The sequence below is a fragment of the Delphinapterus leucas genome, chromosome 5 (assembly GCF_059928025.1).
Source record: "Delphinapterus leucas isolate spDelLeu-1000000601 "Yukka" chromosome 5, BTC_Dleu_Yukka2, whole genome shotgun sequence".
In the NCBI taxonomy this organism is placed as follows: domain Eukaryota; kingdom Metazoa; phylum Chordata; class Mammalia; order Artiodactyla; family Monodontidae; genus Delphinapterus; species Delphinapterus leucas.
Window position 1 is genome coordinate 110,045,838 of NC_143133.1, and position 17,486 is coordinate 110,063,323.

The 17,486-nt window shown below is 37.0% G+C and overlaps 1 protein-coding gene across 3 annotated transcripts in view; it reads right to left on the minus strand.

Moving 5' to 3' along the window:
* Positions 1–17,486, minus strand: part of ARHGAP10 (Rho GTPase activating protein 10) — a 335,363-nt gene that overhangs the window by 37,378 nt on the left and 280,499 nt on the right. For all 3 annotated transcript variants that reach the window (XM_089912398.1, XM_022599764.3, XM_022599763.3), the window contains one exon: positions 16,093–16,243. In XM_089912398.1, the coding sequence (XP_089768524.1) occupies positions 16,093–16,243 (151 nt within the window). The remainder of the gene's footprint in view (positions 1–16,092; positions 16,244–17,486) is intronic.

Below are 17,486 nucleotides of genomic sequence, written 5' to 3' on the forward strand. Positions count from 1 at the left end.
AGAGAGAAAAAGAAGTCACCCCCCCCCAAAAAAAAAGGAATCCAATGCAAGACAAAAAGTAAAGCCGATATATTTTTCAGGCCAGATATTTATTCTTATCCTTCTAAAAACGTAAGCCAAAAGAGTTATATCATATTATCTTGTACATTAGTTTGTACGTACACACACACACACAAACACACACACACACACACACACACAGGTAATTCCTTTCTTTAATTAGAAAAATAAAGATAGGTTAGGAGACTCAAAGTTTGACTTTAAAATTGAGCTTTTAAAATTGCTAATGTAATTGGGTATCTTTCTTTAAAAAAACCAAATCCAACCCTCCCATTCAAAGGGAATTCTTCTTTGCTGTCCACAGAGCAGTAGGTAATAAATGACTATTAAGAGAAAACAGTTTAGATTCTTTGATCAGAAAATCTTCCATTAGGGAAACAAAGGGGAGGGGGGTATAAGAAATTAACCCTGCCAACTGCCCATTAAGGAAAGAACACTAATTGTATTTCTCAGCAGTGAAAGGTGCACTGAGAGACCAGTTATAATTGCCAAGTGGAAGGAAAGGTTCGTAAAGTCCCACTGACCCCAATTCTCAGTTCTGCTGCAAGTTAAAGCAATGTCATGCTGGGGGCGGTAGGGCAAGATGTCCCAGTTCCTCTCATTTCATTTGGCCTCACCAAACAAGACAAACCATAATGGGAACCATGATAAAGCTAATTAACATGCAGGTTAATGACAGTCAGTGGCTAAGAATAATTCCCTTGGGTAATATAATTTCTTTATCTGAAATCATGTCTAGGAAAGGGAAACATGACTCTCAATGAAATAACCTCCCACTCCCAGTCCAAAAAGTCCAAAAAACAAAAGTACACATAGATATGCATCCCCCCCAGAAAACTGAATACGAGAGAAGTCAACTCCTAAACTACAAGTTAAACTGTCACAGTAAGGCGTGAAAAGATGTGATGAAATTGCCATACAATTATAAAGCAGATTTTATTTTCTACTGTCTGAAGATACTAAAAATTAAGCAAAACGCTTGCCTGAAAAGCTACCGAATGGCTAAGACATGGCAAAAGTGTATGCTAGGAAATGCTGATGAGGGAATCGGCTGTGTTCTAATCGCATGACATAAAACACAGACCCCATTATAACGTTACAGCAGTAGCTAACAGGCATTACGTTACAACTCCAGGAACCACCTCTGCTACTTACAAGGTCAATGGAAGGCTGTAGCAATTCAATTACAAAGTGAATAAGACCAGTTCGGCTGCGATGTCAATAGAAGTCAAAGCAAATTGCTTTACTCTGTAAAGCAGAGAGCATTTTTATATCATAATCACAGTCCAGAGGCATTATTTACAGACTGAGATTTCTGCCTATATAAACAAAAAATATAACCACCATCTACGATTATCCTTAGGAACCAAAAAGTAATCAGATACTGAATCAAGCTGTCTTGCATAAACTTCTGAGGAAGCCTGACATTTTGACAGCTCAGGAAATTTAGAGCAGTGTGTTCAGAACACACTCCAGTCCAGCTGAGAAAGGAGGGTTGTTGGACTCCTAGCTACTTACCTATCCTCCTCCCCCATCACATCATTCTTTTCACCTGAACAATGTACATTATTATCAATTGTCAGTTTAAGGTAGCAACCAATAAACTTATTAAGCTGGACAAAAATAGCCAAACACAAAAGACTAAGTACATTTTCTTGGAAAGTATACCATATAGGAAAATATATTTGAAGCCCTCTATTTTACACATCAGGCCCTCTGGAAAATCTAAGCTAAAATTGAGTATTCACTAAATATTGGGTGGTTTACAGCCATTAACTCATTTGTTCTTGGCAAAGGCCATGGGGAAGTTTACTGACCCAAACTCATGAGGCTTCAAAGGGGAATTTGCCTAGGTCATATAAGACAGTAAGAAGAGAACAGGGATTTAAATCCAGGTTAGGTTAAATCCAAATGTAACCACAAATAATTCTACCACTCAATAAAACTCTTTGTGGCCTAAGTATTTCCAGTGATAGTGATCCCCAAAATGCTAGGACAATGTGACTTTGAGAGCAGCCCAGGTAGAAGGTGAAAGATGCATTAAATCCAACAGGAAAACACTAAGCAGTGACAGCTCCCCATTCTCAATGTACTGCCAATGAAATTTCTCCAGGTCAACTCATGCTAGCGGGACTCCATATGCTTTTTTCTTGGGCTCCGCTTCACTCTTTGTACTTCAAAATCTTCAACTTACACCCAGCACGCCAAATAACAAGCACAACTTGCATCAGTTTTAGGCTGAAACTTTTGTAACTTAAATACACATACTCGTATGCATGATGCATGTGTATATATGTGTATATATGTACACGTATATATGTGTATATACTTACATGTATATAACAAGGAAAAAGAAATACAGATATGTTTAAAGAAGAAAATCATCATTCTCTCACTTCCTAAGGAAAACCACTGTCCTAACTGGTTAATATTATTCCGGATTTATTTCTATGTTTATACACTTATTCACATAGTTCTCCCTTTAGAAGTGAGGCTATTCTGAAATTCTGTTTTATAACTTACTTGAGTCACTCAAAATCACACCATGTATATTATTTCTGTGGACACATTTCTGTGATCCTTGGAAGGCTAGAAGCCTGTGTGTGATTACTGAGGACCTGTACCACCTGCTTATGTCTGGCTGTAGAACAAGGCCTTTAGGAGCACACCCACACAACAGAACACACCGAATACTATACAGCAGTGAAAAAGGAGAGGGCACTCTTTTTGTGTTGATATGAAAACAATACCAGATATAAAGTTTTTTAAAATACGGTGCACAACTAGCTTTTGAGCACACAGGGGATATATAAAAATCTACATTCATCTCTGCTTATATGTACATGAAGGATTCTAGAAGGAAAAATAAGAAACTATAGGTTGAACCAAGTCAAACTGCTGCTATTCAATCAGTTTTGACATAGACAAACAGCAGAGCAGTTTCATGTGATACGACCCTCCTAATAACAGTGGCCAGCAATCCAATTTGGAATTTTAACTTTGAAAGGATTTAAGAAACTATAGGTTGAAATGACATGTAAATGAAAAAATATTTGAAATTGCCGATATTAGATAACTTTGGAACTGAGAGCTGGCCCTCTGACATGGCTCAGTCTATTAATAACAGTGGTTACAGATTTGGTTTGCAGGGACTGAGGTGATGGGATTGAATGGAGACTTTTCACCTTACTGCAACTAACGTAAGACCAGATATTTGTTCATTTAGGTAAATGGGTATATATATCACGATAAAATAAATATAATACTGAAATAAAATGATTGCTTTTCCTTCTCCCTGCCCATAAAAATGAGCGACCCCTTTCTCTTAGAGGACCCATTTTTGTTACAGTGTATTGTGTCCCAGGTTTAAATCCATCCTCATCTCTGGCCCTTTCTTCTCCTTCATCTCCTTCATCTCCTTCATCAAAACCATCACTCTGATTCCTTCACAACAAAACTAGCCACTGTTTTTAATGGAAAAACTAAGAGTCACTCTTAAAATTAAAAAAGAATAAATCAATGTATTGTTTGAAAGGCACATGACATCTCTGAAAAGACTGGCCATGGAAAACTCCAGAGAAGAGAAGACCATTTGCTGAGGCACTTGGGTTTGCACTTGAGCAGAGTGGTAAGGAGCCCAGACTCTGGAATGGGACTGGTTAATCCTGGCTTTGTCACTCACTAGCCGGGAGACTCAGGTGAGCTACTGACCTTCTCTGAGCCTCAGTTTCCCCAATTATAAAATACGGATAATAATACTACCGATAGGACTGTTATGAGGATTACCTAAGTTTAACAAATATTGCTAACAACAGTAGCCGGCATATAGTATGCTATCTGTTAACTGTGTACTATTATTACCCTCCAAATTTTGTATCCTGTTCTCACATTAACTATTAAAATTTTTAAGAAAAAGAGCCCACCTTTAAAATAACTAAGATAATAACCAGAGACTTAAAGAGTCACTATTTCTATTCTGACCCAAAGAGAAAAATAAAACCACAGCCATCATCACAATTCAAGCTCAAAGACTCATGTTGCTGAGTTCAGAGAGCAAATATTAGTACATGCAAAATGTCAGCCGTATAATTCACTGTAATAGGCTTGAAGATTTTTTTTTCCACCCAAGGTTGACACTGGATTCCTTCTAAATACTGCCTAGAAGACACACAAGAATGCCATGCCAAGCAGAATGAGCATTTAGAAGGAGCCAGGCTGCAAAGTTGCAACCCAGAGTTCATAAAAGTCAAGGAGACACAACTAGTTACAGGAGTAGCCTCCACAGTTGACTCAATCTCACCTCATTTCTTTTTCCTCAACAGCTGGGAAGGATTCAGTAAGTACAAATAAACTGACCACAGGTTTGTTTGGTTATATTAATTGTAGACAGCAGTCTTATCTCCTGGTAATTTTTATCACGGTCCATAAGAGTTTTCTGAGTAATAACAATTGCTTGGAATTGGCCACACTGAGATAATACCTTCCCCTTCAAGATTTCTCCTCATCTTCCTAGCTACCAAAGGAAACGTTTCAAATCAGTCACTCCTGACAGCCTTAAAAATTCTATTTCATTCAGGATAAACAATACTTCAGTTGGTTTGAAAAGATGTTTCTTAGACATCCCGGCTACCTCCTACGTTGTAAGTGTTTCAAAGAGGGCTATAAAGAGAGTGACAGCTGCTTGAATTCAGAACTAGAAATTAAAATAAAAGCTATTAGAAGTGAAGAAAAAACCCACACCACAGGGAGACAAGCTTTAAAGAATTTTTCTCTCTTCTATTCTAGTTACCTGCCATGAACTTTTTTAAGGCGTTAAATAAGACTTTTTTTCTTCCCCCTCCAGAGAGAGGGGGAAATGTTCATCCCACACAGGAGCATAGTTAAGATTATAGAGGAAGTCATATAAGAAGGTGCCTCGTGCTTTGTCATTAACATTAGGGGAGCTGAGCTTCAAGGAAGCGTCTGGGGAGACGCCGGTGCAGGAGAAGCAGCGGGCACGATCTATGGGCAGGTCACAACTCAATCACAGCCCTGACATTTCTGGCTGCCTTTTCCAACCCATTGATCTCATCACGGTAAAAGTGAGAAATAATCTGTCGACACAGCCTGTCACTGGATTCAAGCTCGGTCTTAGATTTAACTTCACAACACAGTAATTCCATGCCAAGGAATCATGACTTTGCTCAGAGGAGGTGGTAAGATGGCTCGACCTTTGGAAAGTTATTATCCAGAATCTACCCGTGAAGCGTCATGCAAAAAAATGGTAAGAATCGAGAGAAGATTACCAAGCATAAGACAGAGCTCTGCTTGCAGCCGGTTACTTGGGTTGATTATTAATCTCTGCAAGCTGATCAGATATGTCTATAAGGAAATGTCAGTAGCTGCAGAAAGTCTCTGAAAATCCACATCAACAATGGTTTTACAGTGATCCTTCTCTCACATAAGTGTCCTGATACAATCTGAGGGAGCACGGGGTAGTAACAATTCACTTACGAAAGCATGCTTTCATGAAGGTCATTTCTTTTTCTTTTTCTTTTTTTTTTAATTGGAGCACAGTTGATTAACAACGTTGTGTTAGTTTCAGGTATACAGCAAAGTGATTCAGTTATACATACACATGTACCTATTCTTTTTCAAATTCTTTTCCCATTTAGGTTATTACAGAATATTGAGCAGAGTTGTCTGTGATATACAGTAGGTCCTTGTTGGTTATCTATTTTAAATATAGCAGTGTGTACATGTCAATCCCAAATGCCCAATCTACCCCTCTAAAGATACTCTCTTGGGAACTGAGATTGGAGAGTGCATAGTTGCCGTGACTGTCAGCTCTCCATCCTTGACTTCTACAGAAATAAACATCTTTGAGTATGGTGGGGGCCGCCCATCCTTTACATAAGCCTGTGACTGAATGGATATAAGTCTGCGAGGTAAAGTAGGAGAAAACTGAGCTCTACATTGTTCATAATTATGAGACTAATCTTTCTCTAAGAAGACATAACATTTCAGTTATTACTTAACATTTCTCTGTCCACTGGCTTTCCACATACACTATTTATACCAAACCTATTTTCTAAACAAGTTACATATAACAATATGTATTGAAGACACTAACAAGATGAGATGATTTCTTCCTTTTGATGGAAAGATGGTCTAAAGATATATATTAAAAAAAAGCCTCAGGACAAAACTAAGACATAAACACAAGGAAAAGATTTACCTATGAGCCTACAATGTGGCTGATGACATCTGTGTTGATGAGCTGCCTTCATTCTCCACACCTGGTCAGTGGAGAAGTACCAACAACTCCCTTTCACATTTCTACCAGATATCCATTTTATTTTCAACTCCTAGTGCTCACTCAAGCCCACATCAACCTAAGCTTAAATTACTTAACCAGCCTTTTACCATGGCCTTCTTGACTCCTACAAGACAGATCTGTCCCACCCTGATTTTATAGACTGATGTATATCAGGATACGTTCTTTCTTTAAGAAAGGAGGAAAATGGTCCTGCTTTATTGTTAACCCATCTCCCCTTCGACCGTCGTATTTTCACTTTTTTGCTTATAAAGCTCTGCATCCTCGTCATGTTCTCTACCACACTGTAGGACTACAATAATACGTGTTCAACAAAATGTGCTCCAGTTAGCACATCCGGGATCCAAGTGGGAAAGTGCCAACCTAACGATACCCAAAGTAAGAACTACCCTAAAATAATATTAAATCCTGCCAATTGGCTTGCAAGATGATTTTGTTTTCAACTCTTTATAAGTCTTATCTTTTCTGTTGTCTAAATAAACAAACTGCTATACCATGTACAAAAGAAGACAGGCAAAGAATACCTAATTACCAAAGAAGATACAAATAAAACTAGTCCTGTGAATGTCTAGTTGTGTTTAAAATTAGAGCTAGCATAAAGGAAGAATGGGAGAGCTTAGTCAAAATTCAGATGATAATCCTCTTCTCACTCACCAAACCTTCTTTTAAAATGTTTCTTCTGCCTTGAAGAGAAAATAGCAAAGAATATACCTCATACAGCCTCATGAACTTTCCTTGTATATGGGGACAAACACAACAGTCTCTCTTTATATAAAAAGGTACTAAGGGTCCGGGACCCAGCCCCGTCCACCAGACACTGCACCAGCAGCCACGTTCCCACCACAAGAGGGCACATGCAGCCCACACAGGGGATACTCCCTGAATGCCTGGCTCTGGTGGCCAGTCAGGAATGCACTTCTGAGCCCCACAAGGCATCTCCTAAATAAGGCCATTCCTTCAATTCTGGGAGAGATAGCTGATTTACCTAATACATAGAAACAAACACAAAATGAGGCAAGATGAGGAGACAAGGGAATATGTTCCAACAAAAGAAAAAGACAAAGCCTCAGAAAAAGAACAAAAGGAAACAAAGATAAGCAATCTACCTGTCACAGAGTTCAAATTAATAGTCATAAAGGTACTCATTGAACTTGGGAGAAGAATAGATGAACACAGTGAGAACTTCAACAAAGAGGCAGAAAAATATAAGCAAGTACTAAACAGAAGTTATAACTGAACTGAAAAATACACTACATGGGCTCACCAGCAGACTAAATGAGGCAGGAGGATGAATGAGCAAGCTGGAAGAGAAAACAATAGGACTCACCCAGACAGCAGCAAAAAGAAAACAAAAATTAAGTGAAGATACCTTAAGGGACCTTTGAGACAACATCAAGAAGGATAATATTTATATTACAGGGATCCCAGAAGGAGAAGAGGGAGAGAAAGGGCCAGAAAACTTATTTGAAGAAATAGTGGCTGTAAACTTCCCTAATCTGTGGAAGGAAAGAGACATCCAGGTCCAGGAAGCCCAAAGAGTTCCAAGCAAGATGAAACCAAAAAGACACACAACAAGACATATTATAATTAAAATGGTAAAAGTTAAGGATAAAGAGACAATCCTAAAAGCAGCAAAAGAAAAACAACTTGTTACATACAAGAAAAACCCCATAAGGCTATCAGCAAATTTTTCAGCAGAAACTTTACAGTCCAGAAGGGAGTGACACAACATATTCAAAGTGCTGAAAGGAAAAACTTCCAACCAAGAATTCTGTACCCACAAAGTTATCATTCAGAACTGAAGGAGAGATTAAGAGTTTCCCAGATAAGCTAAAGCTAAAGGAGTTTATCACCACTAAACCAGTCCTACAAGAAATGCTAAAGTGACTTCTTTAAGCTGAAAAGAAATGGCACTAATTAATAATGAGAAAACACATAAAAGTAAAAACATCACTGGAAAAGGTAAATATATAATACAGGTAGTGAAACCACTTAAAATGCAAACATGAAGGTTAAAAGACAAAAGTAGTAAACTTAACTAAAATTAAAATAATTAGTTAAAAGATGCACAAAATGACATGTAAAATGTGTCATCAAAGGTATAATATGTGATGGGGGGAGTAAAAAGATAAATTTGGACACATTCCAAAGCTTTAAGAGGTTACCAATTTAAAATGGGTTACTATTTACATAAGATGTTATATGTAAACCTCATTGAAACAACAGGGAAAAAAACTTGCAGTAAACACACAAAAGAAAATGACGAAGGAATGTAAGCATAACATACACACACGTGTGCGCGCGCGCACGCAAAAAACCCACCAAGACACAAAGGAAGCAAGAAAGAGAAGAAAGGAACAGAGAAGAACTACAAAAACAGCCAGGAAACAATTAACATAATGGCAATAAGTACATACCTGTTAATAATTACTTTAAATGTAAATAGACTAAATTTGCCCATCAAAGGCAGAATGGCTGAATGGAGAGAGACTCACTTCAGAAGAAAGGGTACACAGAGACTCAAAGTGAAGGGACTTAAAAAGACATTCCATGCAAATGGAAATGAAAGAAAGCTGGAGAAACTACACTCACATCAGACAAAATGGATTTTAAAACGAAGACTGTAATAAAAGACAAAGAAGGGCATTACATAATGATAAAGGGGTCAATCCAGCAAGAAGATATAAGATTTATAAATGTATATGCACCCAGCAGAGGAGCACCAAGGTATAGGAAAGCAAATATTAATGGACATAAAGAGATATTAAAGGCAATACAATAATAGTGGGGGACTTTAACACCTCACTTATATCAATGGATAGATCATCCAGACAGAAAATCAATATGGAAACACTGAATTTAAACAACACATCAGACCAAATGGACTTAATAGATATATACGAATACAGAATATTCCATCCAAAAGCAGAATACACACTCTTTTCAAGTGCATATGGAACATTCTCCAAGACAGATTACATGTTAGGTCACTAGACAAGTCTCAAGAAGACTGAAATTATACCAAGCATTTTCTCCAACCACAATGGTATGAAACTAGAAATTGATCACAAGAAACAAAAGGAAAAACCACTAAAACATGGAGATAAGCCAACATGCTACTGAGCAACCAATGGCTCACTGAAGAAATCAAAGGAGAAATAAAAAAATACCAAGAGATAAATAAAAACAGAAATACAACATGCCAAAATCAACAAGATGTAGCAAAGAAAGTTCATAGCAATACAGGCCTACCTCAAGAAACAAGAAAAACTCCAGTAAATTCACACCTAAAGGAACTGGAAAAAGAAGAACAAAGTCATGCAAAATTAGTAGAAGGAAGGAAATCATCAAGAGTGGAAATACATGAAAGAGATTAAAAAAACAATAGAAAAGATCAATGAAACTACGATCTGGTTCTTTGAAAACACAAAATTGACAAGCCTTTAGCTAGACTCACCAAGGGAAAAACGAGGGCTCAACTAAATAAAATCAGAGATCAAAGACGGGAAGTAAGAACCAGAGAAATACAAAGAATCATAAGAAACTACTACAGACAATTACAAGCTAACAAATTGGACAACCTAGAAGAAGTGCATCAATTTCTAGAAACACACAACTGAATCATGAAGAAATAGAAAATCTGAATAGACCAATTACTAGTAAGGAGGTTGAAACAGTAATCCAAAAATCTCCCAACAAACAAAAGCCCAGGCAGCTGGCTTCACTGGTGAATTCTATAAAACACTCAAAGATTTAATACCTATTCTTCTCAAACTCTTCCAAAAAAACTGAAGAGGAGAGAAATCTTCCAAACACATTTTATGAAGCCAGCATTACCCTGATGCCAAAACCAAACAATAACACCACAAAAAAAGAAAATTACAAGCCAATATCCTTGATGAACATAGATGAAAAAAATCCTCAACAAAATATTAGTAAACGAAATCCAATGATACATTAAAAACATTAAGAGGATCTTACATCATGATCAAGTGGGATTTATTCCAGGGATGTAAGATTGGTTCAACATCCATAAATCAATCAACATGATACATCACATCAACAAAATTAAGGATAAAAACCATATGATCATCTCAACAGATGCCAAAAAAGCATTTCACAAAATTCAAAACTCTCAACAAAGTTGGTATAGAGGGCATGTACCTTTACATAATTGAGGCCATATATGACAAACCCACAGCTAACATCATATCCTAACAGTGAAAAGCTAAAAGCTTGTCCTATAAGATCAGGAAAAAGACAAGGATGCCCACTCTTGCCTTACTTTTATTCAACATACTACTGAAAGTCCTAGCCACAACAATTAGAAAAGAAAAAGAAATAAAAGACATCCAAACCAGAAAGGAAGAAGTAAAACTGTCACTACCCACAGAGGACATGATACCATACAGAGAAAACCCTAAAGCCTCCATCAAAAAAAAAGTTAGAATAAATGAATTCATTAAAGTTGCAGGATACAAAATCAATATACAGAAATCTGTGGCATTTATATACACTAATAGCAAACTACCATAAACAGAAACTAAGAAAACAATCCCATTTACAATTGCAACAAAAAGAATGAAATACCTGGAAATCAATTTAACCAAGGAGATGAAAGACCTGTAAACTGAAAATTATAAGGCACTGGAAAGAAACTGAAGAAAACACAAATATATGGAAAGATATTCCATGCTCATGGATTAGAAGAATTTATATTGCCAAAATATCCATGCTCTCTACAGATTCAATGAAATCCCTAACAAAATGCCAATGGCATATTTCACAGAAGCAGAACAAATGACTCTAAAAATTGTATGGAACCACAAAAGACCCCAAATGGCCAAAACAATCTTGAGAAAGAACAACAAGGCTGGAGGTATTACACTCCTTGTCTTGCAACTATACTACAAAGCTATAGTAATCTAAACAGTGTGGTACTGGAACAAAAACAGACACACAGATCAACAGAACAGAGTGAGAGTCCAGAAATAAACCTTCACATACATGGACAATTAAATTATGACAAAGGAGTAAATAACATACAATGGAGAAATGACAGTCTCTTCAATAAACAGCATCGGGAAAACTGGACAGCAATATGCAAAAGAATGAAACTAGACCACTATCTTACACCACACACAAAAATCAACTCAAAGTGGATTAAACACTTTAATGTAAGAGTTGAAACCATAAAATTCCTAGAAGAAAACAGAGGTGGTAACATCCCTGACATCGGTCTTGGCTATATTTTTGTGGATCTGACTTCAAAGGCAAGGGAAACAAAAGGAAAAATAAACAAATGAGACTACATCAAACTAAAAGCTTCTGCACAGCGAAGGAAACGATCAACCAAATGAAAAGGTAACCTACTGAATGGGAGATGATATTAGCAAATCACATATCCAATAAGGCATTAATATCTAAAAATATCAAAATACATAAAGAACTCATACAACTTAACAACAAAAGCAAAAATAAATAAATAAAACAACCCAACTGAAAAATGGTCAGAGGATGTGAACAGATGTTTTCCAAAAGAACACAGAGAGATGGCCAAAAGACTCATGAAAAGGTGTCCAATATCATCCATTGTTAGGAAAATGCAAATCAAAACCACAATGAGCTATCACCTCATACCTGTTAGAATGGCTATTAACAAAGACAATAAATAACAAATGCTGGAGAGGATGTGGAGAAAAGGGAACCCTAGTACACCGTTTCTGGAAATGTAACTTGGTGCAGCCACTAGGGAAAACAGTATGGAGGTTCCTCAAAGAGTTAAGAAGAGAACTACCATATGACCCAGCTATTCCTCTTCTGGGTATTTATCCAAAGAACACAAAAACATTAATTCAAAAAGACACATGCACCCCAATTTTCATTGCAGCATTATTTACAATAGTCAAGATATGGAAACAACGTTAAGTGTCCATCAATAGATGAATATATATATATATATGTGTACCATACATATTGCATATGTATGTATGCAACTCAGCCATGACAAAGAATGAAATCTTGATATTTGTGACAGCACAGATGGACATTGGAGGTATTCTGCTATATGAAGTAAGTCAGAGAGAGAAAGACAAACACCATATGATTTCACTCACATCTGAAATCTTAAACAAATGAACAAAATAAAACAAACACATAGATACAGAGAACAGATTAGTGGTTACCAGAGAGGAAGAGGGTTGGGGAGTGGATGAAAGGGGTAAACGGAGTCAAGTGTATGGTGATGGATGATAACTAGACCTCTGGCGGTGATCACTGTGTAGTGTACACAGATGTCAAATTATAATGCTGTACACCTGAAATTTATATAATTAAAAAAAGAGGTAGGAAGGACATAAATTTGGAGTGGGCAGGTATAAACAAAAACAAAACAAACACTAAAATTTTTTAGAGTTACTTTACTACCACTTCTAAGGAAATAAAAACACAAAGATAACCCGTGGACGAAATAAAAGGAAGCCTTTGATTTTTTCATCTTCTTTTTAGCACTTAGCAGCCTACCTCATATTTTGCTATTTCCCAACAACTGACGTAGCCAAATCTACTCAGCTTTGAGGTTTGTGAGACTATTAAATGCTATATGAAAATGAACGATATGGCTTCTACAAAATAATAAAAAGAATTTCAGAAAAAATTTAACAGCTGCTCTATTTAAAGAAATCTAGCTAGATAATATAGCCATTTCAGTTCATCTTAATCATCAACAGAGATCTTTAAGCAAGTAACTAGAATTCTAAAGTCTTCTGCAAATAACAAGTTCAATGCCATTAAATCACACGTTAAAAAGGAAAATAAATGAGCATTGTGTATGCAGTATGGCTAAATGTGCCAATGCCAATTAAAGCCTTTGTTAAAGTTAAGATACTAAGTGTCTTTAATTAAACTTCGGGGGCGGGGTTGAAAAACGATGTCTAACAGCGGAGGGTGTCTCTCCTATTTCACACCAGCTAAGCTAGGATTCTCCACTTCTAGGTCTATCCTACTTCAGCTCATGCTAACAGGCTTGCTGACTGCTAATAACGACTTTCTGATCTGCCTAATGCTGAACTGAAACCAATTCTGAGTGTTTTCCAGGGTTGCCTGTTGGGTCCATCGCATGGTTTCATACCTTACTCAATGCAGAAGAAATAACATACCACAAAACCAGTTCACTCAAATACCAAATCTGTGACCAACTCATACAGCTGAGGAAACTCTCCAGTCATTCACACTAGTTCCTTGAATCTTGGCAAATAATCTACCTAAATTTAAACAAAAATAATTTGTCCTGGATTTTATTAAGTCAAATTTAACTTGTACTACAGTGAATAAATGGGGGGAGGGTAAAGGTGGAAACACACTTGCATTTAAACCTTCTATCGGACTCATAATAAACTAAAAAATTTGGAAAAATCATCAACCAAAGTTGGCTAATAATGCATACCTTAACCAAAACTAGGTAAACATGGGAAGTGACTCAACTACCATCAATAAGAAAAAATACATAAAAAGCTTAAACTTTTGAAAATTTCAAATAGAGTTGACAATTAGATGACTCGGGCTACTGAAAAACATTTAAGTCTTGGTGATAAGAAGAGATTTTTTTTTTTTGAAAGGGTAGAGCTTTCAATGTGCTAAGTAATAATCAACAACATAGCCTTTTAATATCCTTTCCCTGTATGCTTCCTTTCAAAAGCATTTTCACCACCACTTCATTTATTTATTTTTTTAGAATATGCAAAACATGGATCCCACTTTGTTCTCCCTGAAATAATTCTTTTTCACACAACTTGAGTTTCACTAAAGCTTAGCTACAAATAATAGGTTGGGGAGGGAAGAGGATAAATAACAGGTTTTAATTGCTTTATCTTATGACCTGTAAGATAAAACAAAATCACTCCATGACCAAAATCATGGGCTTTTCTGATTCTAACAACTTCCAGAAAAATCAAAGGCTGCAATCCAGAAGGATCAATGTAAAGTTATAAAAGACAAAATGTACAATAAGACATCATATAGATGGTGAACGTAAAAACAGACTATAGGAATTAAATATTTGTCCATCTTCTTTTTTCCCTTATAATTAAAGAGTTTTACAGAATTTATATATGGCCTAAAAATTAGGAAAGCTATGATCGTACACCATTTTGAGTATTTCCATAAAAGATGTGCTAAATACCACTTCAGCAGCTTCTTACCCATTAATAATAATCATTCAGCAACGCAATGATCAAAAAATTAGTAAACTATGTACACATGACTGGATATTCTGATTCAATTCCTAAAAATACCCCCCAAAGTAGATGTGATTCCCTCTTTGGTCATTTCCTTTATGAAACAGAGTCAATTCAGTTTTGCTCAAGGGCTGATGAGCCCAAGTAGGTATTGTTTTACATCGCCCTGATTTTGTTCCCCTCCTACTTTCCAACATTTGCCTCGTTCACTAATTTTTTAACACTTCCACCAGAGGACAAGTGATATATAAGACAAGGCTCAATTCAAACCAGTCAGCTTTACTCCTTATTAGCAACTCTGTTGAGAGAGTGAACACGAGAAAGGAGACAGAGAATAAGAAGTTGGCTGGGCTCAGAAGCTGAAACTAAGGGCTAAAAGGAAGCTCTGAAAGTACAGGTTGACTTTAATAAATCATGCCCTTTCTCTAGAAAATGAGGATCTGATTTTAAAACTAACGTGTGTGCATGTGTGTGTGTGTAATATATAAGTGTACACACACACACACACACACACACACACTACAGGAGGCATTCTGAGTCCTCGTGTACAGATCCCCTGAGAGTTAGTTAAAGACAGGTGTCACCTGCTTGCATGGGTCTTTGGATATTAGCTATGTGACATTTCATTATATAGCTGCTTACGATGGAGGTATTGTATGTTTCTATCTTCATTTCCTCCTTCCCTTTGACAATCACCTCACACCTCCAAACCAATAAAACCTTGGTAGTTTCGATCTTATTCTCCACGCCAATAACTACGTGATTACAAATCAGCAACTGGGGTCTCACTATGGCTCACAGCCTTGTTTTGTAGGGATCAGTGTTTAAAATTCCAATTTCTAGGCTCCGGTAAAAACGACGCAATCTGGCAATACTGAGACAAGGTGGCCACATGACAACAGAGAGTTGGAACAGGGTGGCTTGGATGGAAAGTAAGGACTTCCACTGGTCAGAGTCCCACTGCAGCTCGATTCACTCAGCCTAGCCCCTGACCGTGGTCAATTTGCCACCCCACCACAGGATGAGACACCTGCCTTACAAGAAAGTCAGAAAACCGGACGGTGCAGAAGCACAGACCCCAGCGCCACAGGGACCCGTGCCTTTGATCTCAATGCATTTAACATCAGACTCCAATCTGCTCCTCTCATGAAAGTTCTACTTTCATTTTAGTTCCTCTTCCATTTGTCTCGGGGTTATGTAACCTCACAGGAGGTCACACAAGTCTCCCCAAAAAGAAATTTTAGCTGTCTTTTCAAAGTAAAAAAAGAAACGTGAATAACAAAGACAAACACAAAACTGAAATGTGCATTCTCTCCCTGACAAGGAAAGATTTACCCCCCCCCCTTAATCTCAAAAATCATAATCTTGAGGGGAAAAGAAGTTAAAATCCAAAGGATGGAAAACAATGGCCCGCCCTGGGGTCATAGGCTTTGCCATATTCTCAACAGACTATCAAGAAGAAACATGTAATTAACATCTTACCATCTTCCAGTTCAATACAAAGATTATATACAGCCACGGGTCTCTTGGTCCTCTGGCCCTGTCTCTTCGATTGCCTTGGTGGAGCATTTGGGGGTGATGCTGACAGGGTGACTGGTTCAGGCAGTGTGGCATCAGGCAGGGTCCTAAAAATCTGCCATCAAAACATGAAGGACATTAATTGTTTTCCATGAACAGAAACCTGGGTTTTCCAACAGTATACCAGTACCGAACAGCATTTGGAGTTCATCCAAAAGGGACTGTTGGAGCCAAAAATCCATGCCTTCAAATTTTGGGTATTAAGTCATAAGTCTTTATTTTTTAACAGAGATTTCAAAATAAAATTTCTCATTAAAATTAAGGAAAAGCAGCATCAAATCATTATATTTCAAAACAGATTCATGCCCAAACTAAACAAGCACAACTATCTTCACCAGATGTAGACAATACCACAGCTCTTCATCCACAAAGGAAGTAATCGGGATAAAACATTACAAACAAATATCCCGTTCCATTTCACAGAGTTATATCTGTGCCAAAATGCTAGTCTCAATTTTTTTTTCAAACTACATAAACAGAAACATATGACCACAAATATTTTTTACACATTTAAAAATAGCCTGTGCTTTACGAAATTACCTTTTGGATTCCCACGCGCATTTTTCAGAAAATGCTCTGCAGATTTCACCAATTCGTTTAATACCTTCCAACTTCTCTTAAATATTTCCCCTCCATTTATGAAACCTAGAGTGTCAGCACCTTGATTATCTACAGTGTCATTCATCTATCAGCAATAACAACATTAATTAAAATGTGCTGCTTCTTTGCTTAGCAATTTTTTTTTCTCTTGAGAAAAGCAAACTGTGCCATAAAGGGAAGCATATCATACAGAGGTGATTCATAAGAAAATGTGCATAGCTGCCAAGACCTGAGTTCAGAAGCTTCCTGTCCCCAATAACACTGGAGTCCCTTCAGCCCTCAATGAAGTCATAACATAAAATATTTAGACATCACCCTAACACTGTATCTCCAGAGGACTGATGTTCTAAAGGTAGATGCTCGAAGAAAGCCAGCTAGCATTAAACAAACCGTAAATATGAAACTCACAATAAAAGGCACTGTGTGAAAGCCCCACTGTTACAAGGAGATTATTATTTATATACTTGAATAAAAACATGACCTGTGTATGTGAGTGAGCGTATCGCATATATGTATCACATTTAATAGCTAACAAACGTGTCAGAATTATATTCACGGTCTAAAAGTTCTCACCTAAAAACAACTGTACACCAACAGAAATAAACAATTTCAACAGAGCATTTGCTTTATAAGTACCATACTGCCCCCTCATGTGTAAACTGAATAAAAAATGGTTTAAATTACTGTGGACAAATATT